Source organism: Oncorhynchus mykiss, chromosome 21 (genome assembly GCF_057628025.1).
Source record: "Oncorhynchus mykiss isolate SJ-2025 chromosome 21, ASM5762802v1, whole genome shotgun sequence".
NCBI lineage: Eukaryota > Metazoa > Chordata > Actinopteri > Salmoniformes > Salmonidae > Oncorhynchus > Oncorhynchus mykiss.
The window spans coordinates 8,334,971-8,358,244 of record NC_143042.1 but is presented as its reverse complement, the minus strand read 5'-3'; the positions used below and the strand labels follow the sequence as shown (position 1 = coordinate 8,358,244).

General features: G+C 46.5%; 1 protein-coding gene and 1 long non-coding RNA gene across 2 annotated transcripts in view; one reads left to right on the top strand and one right to left on the bottom strand.

Annotated features, from left to right (window-relative positions):
- The window catches only part of LOC149972966 (uncharacterized), a 280,595-nt gene that overhangs the window by 183,715 nt on the left and 73,606 nt on the right, over positions 1 to 23,274 (top strand). The gene's annotated exons all lie outside the window — the stretch shown is intronic.
- LOC110499879 (staphylococcal nuclease domain-containing protein 1) overlaps positions 1 to 23,274 on the bottom strand; it is a 319,253-nt gene that overhangs the window by 242,076 nt on the left and 53,903 nt on the right. The window contains exons 12-15 of the mRNA XM_090213660.1: positions 15,472 to 15,578; positions 12,771 to 12,881; positions 11,625 to 11,697; positions 9,210 to 9,351 (exon numbers count right to left, since the gene is read on the bottom strand). Of these exons, the coding sequence (XP_090069786.1) occupies positions 9,210 to 9,351; positions 11,625 to 11,697; positions 12,771 to 12,881; positions 15,472 to 15,578 (433 nt within the window). The remainder of the gene's footprint in view (positions 1 to 9,209; positions 9,352 to 11,624; positions 11,698 to 12,770; positions 12,882 to 15,471; positions 15,579 to 23,274) is intronic.

The following is a 23,274-nucleotide window of genomic DNA, read 5'->3' as shown; positions in this document are numbered from 1 at the left end:
ACAGCGGTCTAAGGCACTGCATCTCAGTGCTAGAGGAGTCACTACAGTCCCTGGTTCCAATCCAGGCTGTATCACAGCGGTCTAAGGCACTGCATCTCAGTGCTAGAGGAGTCACTACAGTCCCTGGTTCCAATCCAGGCTGTATCACAGCGGTCTAAGGCACTGCATCTCAGTGCAAGAGGCATCACAACAGTCCCTGGTTCCAATCCAGGCTGTATCACAGCGGTCTAAGGCACTGCATCTCAGTGCAAGAGGCATCACAACAGTCCCTGGTTCCAATCCAGGCTGTATCACAGCGGTCTAAGGCACTGCATCTCAGTGCTAGAGGAGTCACAACAGTCCCTGGTTCCAATCCAGGCTGTATCACAGCGGTCTAAGGCACTGCATCTCAGTGCAAGAGGCATCACAACAGTCCCTGGTTCCAATCCAGGCTGTAACACAGCGGTCTAAGGCACTGCATCTCAGTGCAAGAGGCATCACAACAGTCCCTGGTTCCAATCCAGGCTGTATCACAGCGGTCTAAGGCACTGCATCTCAGTGCAAGAGGCATCACAACAGTCCCTGGTTCCAATCCAGGCTGTATCACAGCGGTCTAAGGCACTGCATCTCAGTGCAAGAGGCATCACAACAGTCCCTGGTTCCAATCCAGGCTGTATCACAGCGGTCTAAGGCACTGCATCTCAGTGCAAGAGGCATCACAACAGTCCCTGGTTCCAATCCAGGCTGTATCACAGCGGTCTAAGGCACTGCATCTCAGTGCAAGAGGCATCACAACAGTCCCTGGTTCCAATCCAGGCTGTATCACAGCGGTCTAAGGCACTGCATCTCAGTGCAAGAGGCATCACAACAGTCCCTGGTTCCAATCCAGGCTGTATCACAGCGGTCTAAGGCACTGCATCTCAGTGCAAGAGGCATTACAACAGTCCCTGGTTCCAATCCAGGCTGTATCACAGCGGTCTAAGGCACTGCATCTCAGTGCAAGAGGCATCACAACAGTCCCTGGTTCCAATCCAGGCTGTATCACAGCGGTCTAAGGCACTGCATCTCAGTGCTAGAGGCATCACAACAGTCCCTGGTTCCAATCCAGGCTGTATCACAGCGGTCTAAGGCACTGCATCTCAGTGCAAGAGGCATCACAACAGTCCCTGGTTCCAATCCAGGCTGTATCACAGCGGTCTAAGGCACTGCATCTCAGTGCAAGAGGCATCACAACAGTCCCTGGTTCCAATCCAGGCTGTATCACAGCGGTCTAAGGCACTGCATCTCAGTGCAAGAGGCATCACAACAGTCCCTGGTTCCAATCCAGGCTGTATCACAGCGGTCTAAGGCACTGCATCTCAGTGCAAGAGGCATCACAACAGTCCCTGGTTCCAATCCAGGCTGTATCACAGCGGTCTAAGGCACTGCATCTCAGTGCAAGAGGCATCACAACAGTCCCTGGTTCCAATCCAGGCTGTATCACAGCGGTCTAAGGCACTGCATCTCAGTGCTAGAGGCATCACAACAGTCCCTGGTTCCAATCCAGGCTGTATCACAGCGGTCTAAGGCACTGCATCTCAGTGCAAGAGGCATCACAACAGTCCCTGGTTCCAATCCAGGCTGTATCACATCCGGCCGTGATTGGGAGTCCAATAGGGCGGCGCACAATTGGCCCAGCATTCTCCAGGTTTGGCTGCGGTAGGACGTCATTGTAAATAAGAGATCGTTCTTATTAACTGACTTGCCTAGTTAAAGAAAGTGTGTGTGCGCGCGTTGAGGCTCCCCCATCAAAGCCCTTTTTACATCAGCAGTTGTCACAAAGGGCTTATATTGAAACCCAACCTAAAATAGTTTGAGAAATATGCAAAATAAAGTTGCCGCTCTGTTACTTGCCTCAGGCTGCACGCGCTGTTCTCTAATCAAGGGATCATATTTCACCCATCAGACTACTCTCAATAAAATCTTTATTAATAGTTACAATTTCTTTAGATTTAGAATGGGCCATTATAAAAATGGGCAGGAACAGGGGCAGGGGAAAAAAAGAATAGAGAATGGAGCCCCTTTCTCAAATAGAGAATGGAGCCCCTTTCCTTTCAATCATGCCGGGTAGGCGTTCCGGTTTTATAGTGAAGTGTGTGCTTAATATAAGCAACTGAGAAACAAACAGTTGTACCTGGGATCCTCTTTAGTAGCAACCTTAAAGTCTGCTTTCACAGAGGGTTGCATATAGAAATATGAGCTTATAGGAAGACATTTCACTCCACACATCAACCACTGTTTGAGGAGCATGCAGCCTCTTGCCGAGCAACAGGTGATATTTCACCTAAACTCTAACATGGCTTCTCCAACCCTGTTCCTGAGCCGCGTGGGGTAATACAGTAGGGGGAGGTGCAGCGTGGGGTAATACAGTAGGGGGAGGAGCAGCGTGAGGTAATACAGTAGGGGGAGGTGCAGCATGAGGTAATACAGTAGAGGGGAGGTGCAGCATGAGGTAATACAGTAGGGGGAGGTGCAGCGTGAGGTAATACAGTAGAGGGGAGGTGCAGCGTGAGGTAATACAGTAGGGGGAGGAGCAGCGTGGGGTAATACAGTAGAGGGGAGGTGCAGCATGAGGTAATACAGTAGGGGGAGGTGCAGCGTGAGGTAATACAGTAGAGGGGAGGTGCAGCGTGAGGTAATACAGTAGAGGGGAGGTGCAGCGTGAGGTAATACAGTAGAGGGGAGGTGCAGCGTGAGGTAATACAGTAGAGGGGAGGTGCAGCGTCAGGTAATACAGTAGAGGGGAGGTGCAGATTGAGGTAATACAGTAGAGGGGAGGTGCAGCGTGAGGTAATACAGTAGAGGGGAGGAGAAGCGTGAGGTAATACAGTAGGGGGAGGAGCAGCCTGAGGTAATACAGTAGGGGGAGGAGCAGCGTGAGGTAATACAGTAGGGGGAGGTGCAGCGTGAGGTAATACAGTAGGGGGAGGTGCAGCGTGAGGTAATACAGTAGAGGGGAGGTGCAGCGTGAGGTAATACAGTAGAGGGGAGGTGCAGCGTGAGGTAATACAGTAGAGGGGAGGTGCAGCGTGAGGTAATACAGTAGAGGGGAGGTGCAGCGTGAGGTAATACAGTAGAGGGGAGGAGCAGCGTGAGGTAATACAGTAGGGGGAGGTGCAGCATGAGGTAATACAGTAGAGGGGAGGTGCAGCGTGAGGTAATACAGTAGAGGGGAGGAGCAGCGTGAGGTAATACAGTAGAGGGGAGTGTGAGTAATGTTTTATGCGTTTCTCCACACTCTCGTCCTCAAAAGAACGCACTCAGAGGATGAGAGCGGAGCACGGTAGTATGCATATTGAGAAACACGAAGACAGAGAGAGAAAGACCGAGAGCAGGGCTCTTTGGTGTCAACAGGTAAAGCATCAGACTTCCACAATAAGCAGACCTCAAGAGACACTTCTGTCTTAAAGGATTTATGTCCATTTAGTGTGGCGCCCAGGAAAGCTCACTCCACTAGACACGCACACAACCTCTGGAGAGCCTCCTTCCAATCCAGTTAAATTCCTGCCTGACATTACAAACAGATTGGCCATTACACGGACGCACCCATCTGGCCTCCACAATCCCATCCATATGTTCTAGAGCTGTGGAAACCTTCAACACATATTAAGTGATTGTGAGTAGCCTATATGAAGGGGTCTGAAGGGTGAAGGGCGTCTGGTGTTTAACATCCAACAGATCAAAATGGCTTCCTATTCCCTAAAAGAAAGTCTTCACCCCTTGACTTTTTCCACATTTTGTTGATTGTTTGTCACTGGCCTACACACACAGCCCAGAATGTCAAAGTGGAATGCTTTTTGAAATGTTAGAATGGATGGTGAAATTCACTGAAAACCCTCACTAACACACACAGCAAATATCATGTAGCCTACTTTTGGCCTGCTAAAAGCCTGACCACCAGTCAACCAACATTATTGACTAATATTCCATTTCTGTTGCTACAGGATTTTGTTGTGACAATATAGGTCAAATTAAAGTAAGTAGTGCTCACGAGTCAAAAAGGTTTCCCGAAAATGGTGCACAATTGTGTACTGCGTCATCTATTTCTATTTCGTATGATAGGTTAAGACATACATTTTCTGTAAATATTTTTTTGCAATTCGTATGATATGTTACGGATTTGTAAGGGCTTAAGATCCAAGACTGCATCTTTAAGCTCATATACAGAGCCTTCAGAAAGTATTTACACCCCTGGACTTTTCCCACATTTTGTTGTGTTACAGCCTGAATTTAAAATGGATTCATTTGAGATGTTGTGTCACTGGCCGACACACACCACCCCATAATATCAAAGTGCAATTATGCTTTTAGATCATTTTTCAAATGAATTACAAATGAAAAGCTGAAATGTTGAGTCAATTAGTATTCAACCCCTTTGTTACGGCAAGCCTAAATAAGTTAGAATAAAAATGTGCTTCAGTCACAAATTGTATGGGCTCTGTGTGAAATAATGTGAAATAATGTGTTTGAATAAGTGTTTAAATAATTATTTGTTCTTAACTGACTTGCCTAGTTAAATAAAAGGTTAAAAAATAGAAAAAAAGTTTGAATGACTACATCATCTCTGTACCCCACACATAAAATGTATCTGTATCAAACACAGATGAAATCAGAAAGACCAAGGAGGCTTTCCAATGCCTCAAAGGGCAACCATTGGTGGATAAAAAAAAAAACAGACATTGAATATCTCTTTGAGCTTGGTGACGTTATTAATTACACTTTGGATGGTGTCTCAATACACCCAGTCACTACAAAGATACAGGCGTCCTTCCTAACTCAGTCGCCGGGAAGGATGGATCAACAACATTGTAGTTACTCCACAATGCTAACGTTATTGACAGAGTGAAAAGAAGGAAGCCTGTACAGAATAAAACATATTCCAAAACATGCATTATGTTTGCAACAAGGCACTAAAGTAATACTGAAAAAAAAATGGAGGCAAAGCAATGAACTTTTGGTCCTTAATACAAAATGGTATGTTTGGGGCAAATCCAATACAACATATGACTGAGTACCATTCTCAATATTTTTAAGCAACTATATTTTCGGCTGCATCATGTTATGGGTATGCTTGTAATTGTTAAAGACTGGGGAGTTTTTTTTATGAAAAAAGGAACACCTGGTCCATTCTGCTTTCCACCAGACACTGGGAGATTAATTTACCTTTCAGCAGGACAATAAGCTAAAACACAAAAGCCAAATCTACACTGAAGTTGCTCACCAAGAAGACAGGGAATGTTCCCGAATGGCCAAGTTACAGTTTTGACTTAAATCTACTTGAAAATCTAGCAATAATCAACAACCAATTTGACAGAGCTTGAATCATTCTTTCAAGAAAAAGGGGCAAATGTTGCACAACCCAGGTGTGGAAATCTTAGAGACTTACCCAGAAAGACTCACAGCTGTAATGGCTGCCAAAGGTGCTTCTACAAACTATTGACTCAGTGGTGTGAATACTTGTGTAAATTAAATATTTCTTTATTTAATTTTCAATAAATTTGAAAAATATATTTTCACTTTGTCATTATGGGTAGTGTGTGTAGATGGTTGAGGGGGGAAAAAATCTATGAAATCAATTTTGAATTCAGGCTGTAACAACAAAATGTGGAATAAGTCAAGGGGTATCAATAATTTCTGAAGGCACGGTAGTGCACTACTTTTCATCAGGGCCCTGGTCAAAAGTAGTGCACTAAGTAGGAATAGGGTGCCATTTGGGATACAGGCCGTATGTCATTTCACACAGGGTTACAGAGGGAGATAAAACATGGGAGAGATAACTTTGGCACATTGAGAGGACATGAAGATAGGAGTGGGGTAGTGTTAGTAGATAAAGGTATGTAGGGTAAAAGATAACAGGGGGTAGTTATGTTATGCCAACAGTCCCATATAGCAGGGGTCTCTAACCTTAATAAGAACCACAGAGGCGCACATGAACTCTGAGCAATATACACACATACAATGGACAACACACAACATACACACACGGGATACACACAGACAAAGACGTAACACGGCATCGAAGGCAAAGTCATGACCACACAAACCCACAGGCAGCAATTACACACACACAAATAAATGAAGAAACTATTAGACACACACCCACACCCTTCCAGGAAAGGTGAGGGTGGTCAGGATGCGGTGCGGTGGCTAACCATAACGGAAGCACCTCATATTAAAAAGGGAGCAGGGATCGTTTGTATCAATCAGCGTTAATCTGGCCTTAATGTGTTTATTAAAGACAACATGAACTGTCATTTCCTAGCAGAAAACCTTTTTACCGGGGAACGACCTTAATCAAATAAACCCAGGCTCTGTGCCATAATGTGCTTATTGTCATATGGTAATAACCACTGATTGAATAAAATCATTTCCAATGACAGAAAACACACGCACGCAAGTGTGTGCGTGTGTCAAGTTATAATGTCAGATTTCCAACCAGTCTTAATAAAGACCTAGGTGTCTTGATGGAGAGAGAGGGTCAAGTCAAAATGCCTGGCATAGAAAATCATTACAAAAACCAACGACAAAGGGGAAAGACATTTAGAAACAAATTACCAAATTAATTAAAACATTAACAATGGAAGACATGCACAATTAAACCGGGGATGATGTGATCATGAATAAATGGTGGCGTCCTGTTGGGAAATGAATGAAGTGGGTTCTTGTTTTGTTTGGTCAATGACAGAGCTGAAATAGAGACCGATAGATAGATGCCTGGATTAGATGTAATGCTTCTATTATGGCTAGTCGAGTAAATGGAGTCTCATCTAATCTAAAACACACAAGCATTCCTGCTATCGACCGATTCTGATCTAAATTGTCTGCACAAATCAACCTGAGCTGCCAGACAGAAAGCTGAGCTGCCAGACAGAAAGTATAAACACAACCAATCTACAGTACATTGTAGCCTATATTTCTCTTGCAACTGTCACTCTGCTTGTTTCCCGGGCACAAAATGGTCACCTCATACCCCAAATGCTCCCTAGACCAGGGCTCATCACACTGTTCCTGGAGAGCCACCGTCCTGTAGGTTTTCAATCCAGTCCCAGTTGTAACTGAACTGATTTATCTTAGCAAGCAACTATTTTCTAGAATCAGGGGCACTAGATGAGGGTTGGAGCAAAAACCTAGAGGATGGTAGCTCTCCAGGAAGAGGGTTGGAGAGCCCTGCTTTTGACACTGATTTGCAATCAGTCACCTGGCTTGGCACAAAATGACAGACGAGGCAGAGTGGGGCGGTCGCTGGCAGGGATCCAGCGGGGGTAGGGTCAATGCCCGCATGAGGTGAAAGGTCACATCAGCTACACGCCATCCCAATGGTGCCAGGGGCCGGTTGGCGTGGTTTCACCAGACCCCTGTGGACCTTCGTAGTGAATGACTGCTAACAGCTGGGCGCTCCGCTAGCGCTGATATCAGACACCGTGACCTCTGAACTGGGGCCGCGACGCTGCACCTGGCTTGATATGTCTGGCACACACCCACCCACCTCTCCTCACATACTGTACACCCACCCACCTCTCCTCCCATACTGCACACCCACCCACCTCTCCTCCCATACTGCACACCCACCCACCTCTCCTCACATACTGCACACCCACCCACCTCTCCTCACATACTGCACACCCACCCACCTCTCCTCACATACTGCACACCCACCCACCTCTCCTCACATACTGCACACCCACCCACCTCTCCTCACATACTGCACACCCACCCACCTCTCCTCACATACTGCACACCCACCCACCTCTCCTCACATACTGCACACCCACCCACCTCTCCTCACATACTGCACACCCACCCACCTCTCCTCACATACTGCACACCCACCTCTCCTCACATACTGCACACCCACCTCTCCTCACATACTGCACACCCACCCCCACCTCTCCTCACATACTGCACACCCACCCCCACCTCTCCTCACATACTGCACACCCACCCCCACCTCTCCTCACATACTGCACACCCACCCCCACCTCTCCTCACATACTGCACACCCACCCCCACCTCTCCTCACATACTGCACACCCACCCCCACCTCTCCTCACATACTGCACACCCACCCCCACCTCTCCTCACATACTGCACACCCACCCCCACCTCTCCTCACATACTGCACACCCACCCCCACCTCTCCTCACATACTGCACACCCACCCCCACCTCTCCTCACATACTGCACACCCACCCCCACCTCTCCTCACATACTGCACACCCACCCCCACCTCTCCTCACATACTGCACACCCACCCCCACCTCTCCTCACATACTGCACACCCACCCCCACCTCTCCTCACATACTGCACACCCACCCCCACCTCTCCTCACATACTGCACACCCACCCCCACCTCTCCTCACATACTGCACACCCACCCCCACCTCTCCTCACATACTGCACACCCACCCCCACCTCTCCTCACATACTGCACACCCACCCCCACCTCTCCTCACATACTGCACACACACCCACCTCTCCTCACATACTGCACACACACCCACCTCTCCTCACATACTGCACACACACCCACCTCTCCACACATACTGCACACACCCACCTCTCCTCACATACTGCACACACCCACCTCTCCTCACATACTGCACACACCCACCTCTCCTCACATACTGCACACACACCCACCTCTCCTCACATACTGCACACACACCCACCTCTCCTCACATACTGCGCACACCCACCTCTCCACACATACTGCACACCCACCTCTCCTCACATACTGCACACCCACCTCTCCTCACATACTGCACACCCACCTCTCCTCACATACTGCACACACCCACCTCTCCTCACATACTGCACACACACTCCCCTACTAGCCTATGTTTTTATTAAACTGGAAGTAAACCAAAACAAATGTTGCTTACAGAGTTAAAAGACTGATGACTAATAGTCTAACCAGGCGCCGCTCCAATCCCTGAGGTAGCCAACAAGATGGGCTGAAAGACACGTCGCCCTGTTAGCTCCTAGCGCAAGCATTTCACAGTACCTTATATCCTGCTGTAAACTGTGTACGTGACATATACATTTGATTTGTGAGTAACTGGAAGGACGGTGGAAGAAAGTTAGCTAAACCAGGATGTAGTTAGCTAAACCAGGATGTAGTTAGCTAAACCAGGATGTAGTTAGCTAAACCAGGAAGTAGCCTAATGGCCCTCGCGGATGGACTACTTACCGGCGAGGAGGAAGGTGATGAGGCAGGTCTCTTTGGGCATGTAGAGTTTAAGGCGGGAGCCACTGAACACGTATTCTACCACCGCCTCTGAGCGGCCCGCTCTCTGGAGGAAAGGCAGGAACTGCTTGGCCTTCTGTGTTTCCTGGAGAAGAAAGAAACATGTTCAGAGTAGCAGCTTCACCCTAGAAATGCAGATCTTCATGTCAATTGGATGGTCTAATAGTGGATCATACACCTCAGTCGTAGTCCATCCACTTCATATGCAGATGAGTAAATTAGGTTGATCCCTCCCTCCCTCCCTTCCTCCCTTCCTCCCTTCCTTGTGAGTCACTGGCTTGATGGGTACACCAAGGCCAGAATTACAAGCGTGGCTAAATCATTGCCTATTCAGACAGGCTGATGAATCAATGGCAGAGAGAGAGAGAGTTATATTAATAAATACACAGCGCGGCCAGCAGGCCAAGGCAGGCAGGCCAATGCAGCCACAACAAACCAGGCAGTGACTCACTAGCACTCGCTCATGATTTAGATGCCGTGGGGTGGGGAGGTGTGTGTAGAGGAAGAGAGATGTGTTCTGGCAAAACAGATAGATGTACTGGGTGAGGAGGATGAGGAAATATGTTGTTGACAAGGTGGAACTATTCCATCAAGCGCCAGGTAGCTCAGGATTGCAGGGTGCAAAGTCAACATTGCTGTGGTGATTAAAGTTACTGGGCAGGAATCTAGCCCTACACTACACATTATTTCTCTGTTCAGATGAACTCTTAGGATGGAGAAAGGTGGCCAATGGGAATAGGGAAACAGGTGAACACAAATATATACCAGCTGGGCTGGGGGGCAGGAGTCAGGAGGGACTGTGTTTATGTAACCTGTGTTGGGGGGTGAAGAGAGAGAGCGAGTGCCATATCCACTCAGCACCTTTGTATGTACTGTACACACACACACACCCCACTGTACTCCATTATATATCCCCACTGTATTCTTCTCAATATAACCCACTTCATCTACATAATCCCTCTCAGTAATATCCCTGTGTGTGTGTGTGTCACAGGCGGAGAGCTGAGGGGGGCGGTGGATCGGGTTGTTAGCTGCCATTTCTGTATTTTTATTAGAAAGCTCATTACATTAGCATGGCCCGGCCACTACAGCCTCCACAGCCCAGCTCTCCAGCCAAGAGGGAGCAGTACTTTAAGATGTAGGAAGAGACACACACGCTTGTTCTCCCTGACTGGCAGAAGTCATCAACAGATTGGCATGGTATCAAGGATCTATTCCTGGGCGGCTGTCAGTCTTCAGAGTGACAGGGAAACAAGCAGACATGTAAATGTGTCGTATCCCCTCTATGGCTGCAGTGAAACACAGAGAGGGCTGCTGAGAGAGATGGAGCGTCTTTAGAGAGGGGGCTGGGCAAGATCAACACACACACACACCTCATTACACTGGAGAACAGCGTGTGTGTCTATGCGGGCGTTAAACAATAACACACGTCCTAGACTGACTGCCCAGACTGACTGCCCAGTCCATTAAAGCACGGTCTTCTCGTAAAACAAAGACTTAAGGTGGACAGAATGAGAGGGAGAGAGTGTGTGTCCCCAGCCGTCATTCCTTTATGTGCTTTAACACACGTGGTCCATGGAGAGAGTGTGGGGAGAGAGTGTGGGGAGAGAGTGTGGGGAGAGAGTGTGGGGAGAGAGTGTGGGGAGAGAGTGTGGGGAGAGAGTGTGGGGAGAGAGTGTAGAGAGAGAGTGTAGAGAGAGAGTGTAGAGAGAGAGTGTAGAGAGAGAGTGTAGAGAGAGTGTAGAGAGAGTGTAGAGAGAGTGTAGAGAGAGTGTGGAGAGAGTGTGGAGAGAGTGTGGAGAGAGTGTGGAGAGAGTGTGGGTACGTACGTGCATCTCATTACTCCCCGTTAACACATTTTATGGGCACGGAGTAAAATCTAATCTTCATTTAGTGAGCAGCCCAATCAATTTTCATAAGCAGAGACGCTGTCTGCTGTCCCTGGAACACGTAAACAACTTCCTGGATGACTTTATTAACGCAGAGGGAACTATATTTAGATGGGACTTTATTGCTATAATATGGGGGGTTATGGGGGGTTACGGGGGGGGGGGGGGGGGGGGAGTGAGTCATCAATATATCAGATGACAAGGTTTGTCCTGGGGAGTGGCTTGGGAGAGTCTGGAGGGCATTGAGACTGGTGGGTCAAGGTTTGGCAATTATATTATCAAGAAGAATGTTGGCCCAAGAATGTGCGTGAACATTGCACACACACACACTCACTCTCCAGGGGGAAAAATACACAAGATATAAGCCTAGTCACATAACAGTAAACACACACAACTATTCCTCAAAGACACACACACCCACATTTCTCTCTCTCCCACCCACCCACACTCTAACACTAATCCATCTTACCCCAGAGATATCAGCCACTCTGTGGATGGGGACCTCCTTCTTGCTATGCAGCCCTTTCCCGTTCTTGATTGCCCTGTGATCAATCAGAGGGAGAGAGTGAGACAGAGCGGCCACCATTACGGTTCATCCCATCATCCAGCGAGTTAAGGAGAACCATCAGGTCTTTGAGCCGCAGAGGAGAAATGAAGCTGTGGGTAATAAACACTCAGAGCCATTCCGGCTCAGAGGGGGGATACAGTTTCCAAGCTCCCCGGCTCCACCATGAGGATCAGCGGCAGAGGCACTTCACGTGTAATCTATACCCTTAAAATGGAAACTGTAATGGTTGGGGGGACGAGGGAGTGCATTTTCAGTCTGACCCTGACGCTGGTGTGATGACAACCTGTTCAGATTCCTACTGGAAAGGGATTGAGTGCTACAGATGAAGATGACGAAGATGATGGAAATGGTGTCAGTCATTGTCATCTGTGGGTCAGTGATGTATGTGTGTAAGAGATGAGGGAGAGTGAGAAAGGGGAGAGAAGGAGTTTGAGGAGCCCAGAAAGAGACAGAAGGAGAGAGAAGGGTAGCATGGGAAAACACTTGCACAAACACCAAGGGTGGGTCGTCATCTATCTGCTAACCCGGAGATCTTCATCTTTAGTGGTGTATTAAAGCACGTACTAAATCTCCCGGTGCACATAATTATATTCACAGACACGTGTAAAGAGAAGGCCTGATTCAGTGTGTGTGTGTGCGCGATAGAGCGACACTCAGAGGTCAATACTTTCGTAGAAAATTAGAGCAGCGCAGGGGTGTAAATCAGTCTAAACGAGAGGCTCTAATGGACAAATTCAGGTAGGTCCTTCCCTGTTTTGTTCAGTTTGCTTCCGTTTAAGAAACGTTTCGCAACAGAATCAGAGTAATGAATACATCCCAGGCCTTGTAGAGGAGCTGATTTACGACACAGGGAAAAATGGCCACCTCTGACCAGTGCCATGATGCAACACACACATATTCGTATTGTTTCCCTAAGGGGAATACACTTCTGTTGTTGCATGAGCGTGACAGAAAGCATTTTCATTTAAAGGGAGGTTTAGTCAAGCTGGTTAAAACAGTCAGGTTTAGTTTTCAGCAGTAGAAACCATTTTGGGGCACTGTGCTTACCGTGCCTCTGCAGCCAGTAGCTCGTCGTAGTGGGATGAGCGCTGGTCATCATCCTGTCTGTAGCGGATGACCGTGGCAAAACCTTTACTGACCAACGCCTCGGCTATGTTACTGTGGAGGGAGAGAGAGAAACAGAGAGAGTGAGTGAGAGAAACAGATTTGACAAGCTCAGAAACACTGAAACACAAGCTCAGAAACACTGAAACACAAGCCCAGAAACACAAGCTCATAAACACTGAAGAAACACTGAAACACAAGCCCAGAAACACTGAAGCAGCTCAGAAACACAAGCCCAGAAACACTGAAGAAGCTCAGAAACACAAGCCCAGAAACACTGAAGAAGCTCAGAAACACTGAAGCTCAGAAACACTGAAGCTCAGAAACACTGAAGCTCAGAAACACTGAAGCTCAGAAACACTGAAGCTCAGAAACACTGAAGCTCAGAAACACTGAAGCTCAGAAACACTGAAGCTCAGAAACACTGAAGCTCAGAAACACTGAAGCTCAGAAACACTGAAGCTCAGAAACACTGAAGCTCAGAAACACTGAAGCTCAGAAACACTGAAGAGACACTGAAGAGACACTGAAGAGACACAAGCTCAGAAACACAAGCCCAGAAACACAAGCCCAGAAACACAAGCCCAGAAACACAAGCCCAGAAACACAAGCCCAGAAACACAAGCCCAGAAACACTGAAGCAGAACAAAGAAAGCTTAAGGAATATGTGAAAGACAATGACTGACTAACTGACTAGCAAGTCAAGGTCCCGGCAACATGGCGAGGTGAGAGAGACCTTCGAACCACAGCAAGCAGAGGCAGCATTGTTATTTCACAACCACAGAAAGAGGGGGAAGGTGAGAGATAGAAGTAGAAAGATAACAGGTGAGAGTTTGATGGAAGGGCTCTGCAGTTAGCTCAGAGCCCTTAGGCGCCCATGTAACAGCTAAAGTGGATGGGAGTGAGTGCACTCGGTGCAGGCTCGTCTTTCCAAAATGTTTTGTTAGCCTGTCGGCATGCTAAGACCGTGATTGAGTAAGTTTGGTGGCTCCTCGTTGTGGTGAAATGTTTTTATTAGGTTTTCTGTTCAGATTAATTGGAGAGGTGGATGAGGCAGGGACAGAGAGACAGAGAGCCAGAGAGCCAGAGAGCCAGAGAGTCTAGTAAACTGCCTTCAATTGAGATGTGGAGTCAAAAATAAAAAATAAAAAACAGAAAAAGTAATTTCCCCCGTCCTCACTTTGTTTCATTTCTCGGTCTTTTATAAATTGAGACAAATTGAGCATCACATCATGACAGTGGCTTTAATGACTTTCACATCTTCTGAATGGAAATGTGGAGGCAGATCAGCTAACACTGCAAAAATGTTGGACTAAGTGTTGCAAATTGCCTTCAAATTAGACACTTAAAGAAAGTTGGAAAAGCATATTGTTTTCATTTCATAGATCTCACATGACTGGGATGGGTGAAAACAACATGGTGGATCTTTCACTTTGACCCACCCAGGTTGTCAGATTAGTGCTTGTTCCAAAGACTATTTATTGTACCTTCATTTATAAAGGCAAGTCAGTTTAAAGAACAAACTCTTATTTACTGAATGACCTAGCCTGCCTGACTGTATGCATTTATAAAGTATGAGGAAATGAGGTTGACGTGTCCTTGGGAAATCAGACAACCTTTAATACAACCTTAAATTAGCCTAAAAGCAGGGTACGGTCAAACAGGCCTTTTCCACACCCCTCTCCACCAGTCCCCACTACAATACTAACCATCTCAATGGTCGTGGTATCTAGGACGTCGGCTGCTAGCCTGCTGGCACTAGCTATCTCCAGCTAGCCCCCCTGCTGTGCCTCTCTCCCTCGCCTTGTGCTAAACGGGTAGAGGGGTCTGGCTCACCACGTGGAGAGAAATATGGTGCGCCATAAGACAAGCACGCACGCACGCACACACACAGCACCTCAGAGCCTGAGAGCGGCCTGGGCACCTGTTACCCACAATGCACCGCGTCTGCCAGGTAATTGGGTGACCTACGCTGGCCGGGCGTTGCTGCTAACTAGCGGTGCCGTGTGATAAGGGGGGCTAGCAGATGAAAGGAGAGGGACTCCGTAGCTCCAGAACATGTCTTAACAAGGTCTTTCTTCCATTTGTATGAGTGAAAACAACCTCAGAGGGCATAGCCGGGCGACATGTTGACCTGAAGGGGTGTGAATGAACTGTGTGGCTTGCCCACGTTGGTTGCTCTTTAATGCTCTTTAATGCAGTAGGCCTGTACTGTGTACATTTAAGCTGTTCTATTGGGCCTTTGCTTTTATTTCTCGTTGAACTGTCTTGTCCTTGTCCATTACATCAGTGTCCTACAGACAGATATTCACTTCAACTGATTCTAAGGAATATAGATATATATGGCCTAGATCAGTCCCCTTCAATCATAGCATATTGTGCATGTTTGTTCCAGTCCAGTACTAACACCCAATTCAACTTTCCAACGGGTGAAATACAGTAAGTTTGAGCCGACTCTGCCGTGTTCCTACTGGACTAGAACAAAGCTCTGCAGTTACTATAGAGGTTTCCGATTGACAAACGCTCGTCTGGACTACTCATCCTGTGTACAAGCAAGGGGACAGACGGGGTGACAGACATGTTAGGGGTCAGCAGAGGTCGACGGTGCAGGGGGACAAGTTGGTGTCCAGATAGGTGTACTCACATGCCGCCGATGGTGACCGTGGCACAGGTGCGTTCTGCAAAGGCGGGGATGGTGCTGGTCTCTGAGGAGCTGGTGGCAGCTCTGATGTAGTCCACCGTGACGTTCACCTGAAACGCCATGTCACAGGAAATGACGTCAATGCCATGTCACAGGAAATGATGTCAGACAACTCTCCCGGTGAATGATGTCAAACTACTGAAGGTTGATTTAAAGGAGCCACCGTGTCTTTAGTGGACTAGAGACCTCAAGTCCTCACGGTCACCGTCATGTAATATAGGGTTGAAGACAGCGTATGACTGCACACGTGGGGAGATTTGGAGTCAATTTGTGTCAACGTCATTTATTTTGTCGTTATGTCGGCCTATCATTCATGACTAACATTAGTGATGGGGGGAATCGATAAAGTTACAAAACGCTAGTATTTTCCTTCATAGCGTGTTCTCCATTTTAAGTAGGAAGCCAATTTGTTTTCAGCACCTTATTTACATGACTGATCAAAACGTTTTTCTCGTTTTTCTCATGACTCTCTTGATCCTCTGAAGCAGACAGATGGTGAGCAATATGTTGGGAACATCAAGTCGTAATAAAATCAAGGCATCAACTAGTCAACGTTTTTGAAATAATTAGAAATACTGGTCATGAAAATGCAATAGACAGACGTGTGTGTGTGTGTGTGTGTGTGTGTGTGTGTGTGTGTGTGTGTGTGTGTGTGTATTGTGTGTGTGTGTATGTGTGTGTACGGGCTAGTTTACAAGGTCACCCCCAGTCAGTGTGAATCATGTCAGGCTGGACTGTAGATCTCCCCAGAGGAGCACTGGGGCTGTTTATAACTCCACGCTCACAAACACACTCACACGCACGCGCCCACGCAACCAAGAGGTGGCAGATTGCTATCCAACACGGACAGGCCCAGCAGCACACAGCGGGTGGAGGAAAAACTGTGTTTAGATGGGGAACAACCATTTCCCCCATTCCTCCCTTCCTGGCCGACAGAGCAAACAGAAGCAGGGAAGCAGGGATGAATAGGATAGGTGGGGACCGGCAATGACATTCCCTAAGCCCAGGATGGGAGCAACAGGGAATCTACAATCTGGGAATCTCCAGGCCTGCATTTTTACTCCATCATTTAGTTGAGCAAACAAAGAGCTATTCTGTTAGAGAGAGGTGCGAGGGTCCCAACCGTCCCAGATGGTGGGGTCACATAGAAGTGGGAGAGGACACGAGCGTTGTCATTAATCTGAGGGCCTCGCTGGACAAGGACACGGTGATGGAGGGTAGACAGGATTATAGGAAATGGATGTCCCAGCATGCTCTCTGCTAAGTTGGCGTCTGGCAAGGGTGGGTGGTAAGATGGGGATGTGAGAGAGTGGTAGAGGAAGAAGCTAGAACGGCCTAGCGACGAGAGGGTTTGGGGCTACAGTGTAACCGTAAAAGGGGACTAAAGGGTGTCGTACTACATTTGAGGACTATGTGGAGCGATGTAGCGTTTTGTACAACAATAGGGCACAATCGTAGGGTTTATCATTGGTAGCCTAGCGGTTAGAGAGTTTGGCCAGTAACCAAAAGGTTGCTGGTTCAAATACCTGAGCAGACAAGGTGAAAAATCTGTCGATGTGGCACTTAAACCTAATTTTCTCCAGGGCACCGTACTACTACGGCTGACCCTGTAATACAACACATTTCACTGCCTCTATCCAGTGTATATGACAAAATATATTTCTTTCTACAAAATGGCTGAAGCATTTACTACCCTAAATGTTATTGTGTGTGACTGTTACTAGAAGTCTTCAGAGGCCATTGCATCTATTTCCATGTTAAAGTAGACCTAACAGAATGAGTGGAAAGTTCCCCTATAACAAACCAAAACACAAGGCTCAACTTCCACTTAATATAGAAAACTGCCTGGACTACACAACATATTACTGTCAATAACATTGGTATAAGATGCTCTTAGTAAAATTCCCGCTAGCAAACACACACACACTTCATAACAGAAAATAAGCATAACAACCCAATCTGATCGGCATAATGGAAATTTCATTTAGCGCAGACTTCCTGTCGAGGCTCCTCATTTTCCCACAGCGGAACACGGCTGTAAGCTTTTTTGTACCTCAACAAATAAAGGCATTTATTCCCTCCATAAAAGATGGTTTTGGTTCATTTGTGCTTTGTGTCGCGTCTCCTCCCGAATCTACACATCTTCTGTAATGGCTCTGCATCGTTGGGCAGGGATAATGACTTCAGATGAGAGGAGGAGGAAGAGCGTGAGAGAGGGAGGAGAGATGGAGAAAAGAGGAGAGGTGTAGGAGAGGAGGGGAAGGAGAAGAGGAGCAGAGATGGAGAGAAAGAAGAAAGGAGCAGAGATGGAGAGAAAGAAGAAAGGAGCAGAGATGGAGAGAAAGAAGAAAGGAGCAGAGATGGAGAGAAAGAAGAAAGGAGCAGAGATGGAGAGAAAGAAGAAAGGAGCAGAGATGGAGAGAAAGAGGAGAGGAGCAGAGATGGAGAGAAAGAGGAAGATAAAGATTAGAGGAAAAAATGAGGACAAAAGCAGGAGGAAGGAGACGGAAAAGGAATAGAGCAGATTTTCAGCAGAGCACGACAGAGAGGGAGAGAGTCTGACCCCATTAAGTAAAGTGATGATAGATTAAAAGGTTTGACAAAGCGATGGTAGATTAGAGGATCCAGCAGATTCTCCACAGACCAGTGTGCAGATCTCGAGATAGAGAAGTCATTTAGAAGAGACCCCTAGAGGAGAGGACTGGAGGGGGATATCTGATGGGGAGGAGGAGGGGAAGAAATGTGTTTGTTCCGACTGGGATCAGGGGCTCGGAGATTCGCTTAACTGTGCGCGTGTGTGTGCGGGCGTCTGCGTAGATAGAGTGTAGGTAGATATCAGAGTGTAGGTGTCCAATAAGTAAAAAGCATGCTTGGTCAGACACAGGGCTGTTTTGCTGCAGAGCTCCCCACACCAACCACAGTGTGAGTGGTTGAGTTTAATAGTCTGGCGCTAGGTGCAGCGGGGAAGTCTAATATATATTTTATGGATTAAAAACTGAGCCTCGGCTCTGCTCAAACACACAGCTGTAATTCCAGCGTCTTAAAGCCCCGGGTGGAGAGAGACATGACTTCATAACAGTATTGATGTGCTCAGATGCCCTGGTGTTGTTAACACAGTAAAAGCAGCTGGCTATCATTTAGGGAAGTGGGGTGAACCGCAAACTCCACACAAAGTCCCACCTGGGACCTGGACCTGGGGATCTAGTGACTCCTGTGAACTGAGCAGGCATGTACAGCGGGGGCAAAGTATTTAGTCAGCCACCAATTGTGCAAGTTCTCCCACCTAAAAAGATGAGGCCTGTAATTTTCATCATAGGTACACTTGACAGACAAAATTTGAAAAAAAAAATCCAGAAAATCACATTATAGGATTTTTAATGAATTTATTTGCAAATTATGGTGAAGTATTTAGTCACCTACAAACAAGCAAGATTTCTGGCTCTCACAGACCTGTAACTTCTTCTTTAAGAGGCTCCTCTGTCCTCCACTCGTTACCTGTATTAATGGCACCTGTTTGAACTTGTTATCTGTATAAAAAAACACCTGTCCACAACCTCAAACAGTCACACTCCAAACTCCACTATGGCCAAGACCAAAGAGTAGTCAAAAGAACACCAGAAACAAAATTGTAGACCTGCACCAGGCTGGGAAGACTGAATCTGCAATAGGTAAGCAGCTTGGTTTGAAGAAATCAACTGTGGGAGCAATTATTAGGAAATGGAAGACATACAAGACCACTGATAATCTCCCTCGATCTGGGGCTCCACGCAAGATCTCACCTTGTGGGGTCAAAATGATCACAAGAACGGTGAGCAAAAATCCCAGAACCACACGGGGGGCCTAGTGAATGACCTGCAGAGAGCTGGGACCAAAGTAACAAAGCCTACCATCAGTAACACACTACACCACCAGGGACTCAAATCCTGCAGTGCCAGACGTGTCCCCCTGCTTAAGCCAGTACATGTCCAGGCCCGTCTGACTAAGTACTTTTTTGCCCCACTGTATAAAGAGAAACACAAACACGTGTGCATACCGCTATACACACCGACTGCTCCCACTATAGTCAAACTGGCAACACAAACGCCACGGTGACTCACTTTACATTCCCACACACGTTATTAAAAAATATTGTAAAAAGTGCCATTCACTGTACTACACTCACGCAGCAGAACAGGAGCCACTTTGAGCAGGCCAGGATTATCCGAATGTGCTCTCCCCTGATAAGTGGATTAATGCAACGTTTCCATTGGACTTTTTCTGCTGAGGCTGAGACCCGGCGCATAGAAAAGAGGAACAGCACTACTTATAAAGTTAACCAAATCTAGCTTTGGATTATGTCACCGAGCGAAACAGCTATTTCAACACGGTGAGAGTCGAGAGAGAGAGAGACGGAAATAGAGAGAGCAGAAAGCACTTCTCTGCAGATTTACCTTCATTACCCGACACGAATAAACTTCAGGCTTTCTGGCGTCTCTGTCAGTGTGTTGAGGGATAGAAGGAAGAGAAGCGACCTGACATGGACTCCAGTCCAGTCTAACCATCTGAGGCTTGTGTACAGCACTTCAGGGCCCATATTCACAGCGGCTGATAGTAGAGGCGCTGATAGAGGATAAGTCTTTTAAAATTCAGAACCAATCAAATGATACGGATTATTATTTATATACACATATATATATATATATATATATATATATATATATATATATATATATATATATATATATATATATATGAGATATGGAGCTGATCCTATATCAGCACTAATCTTGTGATTAGCAACCTGAAGTCTATGGCCTGAGATTGTACACTGACTGACTGTATCCATCCACTCTCTTGAATTCCTTTCAGAGCCGTGTGTGTGGGTGTTAAGAGGTCCAATAAAACTTGGACACATTTGAATCAAAAAAACGCTAACTGGGATTCAAAACAAAATGTTCTCCTCACACATCAAGAGAACGTTAGAATTGAGATGCAGTCTGGTTAAATTGTCTGTTGAACTTGTTAGTCATAAACTGTTGTTTATATGACTAATCCCTGAAACTTGGTAATTAAAATGTATTGAAAGAGGTTTTATTGTAGCCCACAATCATTAAGAGGGTAGTTTGGTATTTTCCTCCTCCACTTGTGCAAGTCAAAAAAATAACCAACTACCTCAGTCACACATTAACAGCTCTTAACTGATGCTCTGACATCCATTTGATACGGACCCAGCTTCTGATAACAGAAACCCTTTGAATATTGGACACGCTTCATAACAGATGAAAAGTATCTCAGACATCTTGATAGAGATGGAGACAGTGGGACATTATTATTTTATACATCTCTTAAAGTGGAGCACTTTGAGGCTTCCTCTGGCTGTCTGCCAACTTACTAAACAGACACTTTGAATGATTGCTTGATTGAGCTTATTGTATTTCAGTGTTGTACGCCTTTTATGCTTAAGTCGATGACAATAGTGTTCTGTGGGGAAAAGTTGGTTCAATTCCCAACAACCACCATTGTTGGACTGTATGATTCAACCTTTGACCTGTCATGTAAAACCCTCTTTCGGACCACTCGGGACTGAAGAGGGGCACATTCTGATGAGGGATGCCCAGCAGGTGAACCCAATTTGGGGATGGCAGCACTCCTTGCACGCCGTCCCACCGGATTTCGAGGGAGCAAAAATAACTTGTTTAACTAATGTAGTCTGCCGTGGTGTGTGAGGCGAGGGCAGAGCGCGGGCGGCTCCGAGCTGGGGCTTTCGGCGTACCGTGCCCCCCCGAGCACCAGACGTGTCTGAAAATACCGCAGAGTACCACCGTGTCAAGTCCCAATTACCCCGCTGATGAAGTAAAGTGATGGTGCCGGTCGTGCCGAGCAGAGCTAAGAGCGCTAAAAGAACCCAGTGCAGGTTCTCAAATTAAACCAGGCTCAAAGGCTTTAGTACTACATTTAAACATTAGTCATTTAGAAGACCATCTTATCCAGAGCCACCTACAGGAGCAATTGGGGTTAAGTGCCTTGCTCAAGGGCACGTAGTCGGCTCTGGGATTCGAACCAGCAATCTTTGGGTTATTGGCCCTAACGCTCTTAACCGCTAAGCTACCTGCCACCTACAGTACTGTCAAATCTCTTCTGTCCTCCTTTGTGTTTGCTGAGGTAAAATGATGGTGTCTGTGGTGGCCAACGAAGCAGGAGAGATAAAAACAGCCACTGGACACGATCAGAGAACTCCCTCTCTAATTGATGCTGTAATCAAAACACTAGTCCTTCTGCATAGCAGGACAAAAGCATTGGTAGGACTGTCAAATCTGCTCGTTGGATGGTTTAGCTTCCACACTTACTTAGTGAACTGGGTTCCCTGACATTTCCCTTTTCTGCAGTCAAAATGGGATCAAAATAGAAGCACATTAGGCCTATATGCAGTCAAAGATCAGCATTACAGCCCTTTTCCTTCCATGTACGTATTGGTACATTCACCCTCGTCTCACACCACTGTACCCTTACATCAATACAACACTTGATGCGGCTAATCATCTCAGATTCTTCCTTGTCGTGCTTTCTAACTCTGGTTGCCATGGCGGCCAAGGGCAGTGAACCTACCCTCAAGGTAAAAATAGTTTGGGTATCAACATTTATCTATTCTCAGCTGAGCCGTGTCTTAGCAAAAACACAGGTTATTAAAGAACGGGAGGAAACTAATGATAAGCCAGGGTTTCAAATAAAGGTAAAAAAAAATACTTCATTGTTGCCCGTTTGAGCTGGGGAGCCTCAATATACTAATAGAAAACGCTCTGTTGCAAAATATTTTAGTTTGGACTTGATATTGTACCGTTTTCCATTTGTAACTTTAAATTGTGAATACAAATCAAATCAAAAGAACGGGGGAATGTTTTAGTCTCATGCTGGATGGATTGGGCTACAGCGAACAGAAGCTCTACACCTAAACCGTCATCACTTCAAAGGAATCGGAACAAACAGGGGAGGGCCTAGCCTTCTAAAGGAATATACTGCAATGGATGAACACAGTGCCGTACTCTCAGCTTTTATAATGACTGAATGGAAGAGGTGGAGGAATCGAATCAAGGATGAGGGGCAAAGAAGAATGAGAAGATAAATAAGACGATGCTGGATTGAAATACCATTTGAAAATCATTTGACATACATTAGCTGGGCTTGATTGAGCATGCCTGTTGCAATGGAAGCAACTGAATAGTCACAAAAGTTCCAACCCCCCGCCAAACTGGCACTCCACGCAAGGCTAAAGCAATCGCTGAAAGTATTTGAAAGCTTTCAAAATAGTGTTTCAATCCAGGTCTGGTTGGAGTCTCATGCACCTTCCCAGATGATATAATCCATTTGAGATATAGATCTAGTCGACGTGCGATGATTTTAGAGTCAGATGCATTCATAACTGTAGATACGTAGATACGTCTACCAAGCTCTCACTCCAGGCACAGGAATGTTTGAGTTGTTTTCTAACAGACCCAGGAGTACAACTTCTCTCCGTAAACCACGGCAGCACTAGAGTGCTTCTCCTGGACTGTCAATGTGCTGGATGTTTATAGTGGATGCCAGCAGAAGCACTGGAGGACGTAAAAAAGGTACTTCTCATTTCCCACTCCGGTGTTAATGTGATGTCACTGTTAAGTAGCTCTCTGTAGCCATGGAGGTACATCCATCTGTAGTAAGAGCAACACAGGGTCCACTGGCCAATTCACTGACAAACGTCAGGTTCAGCTTGCTTATATAGAGCAGGTACTA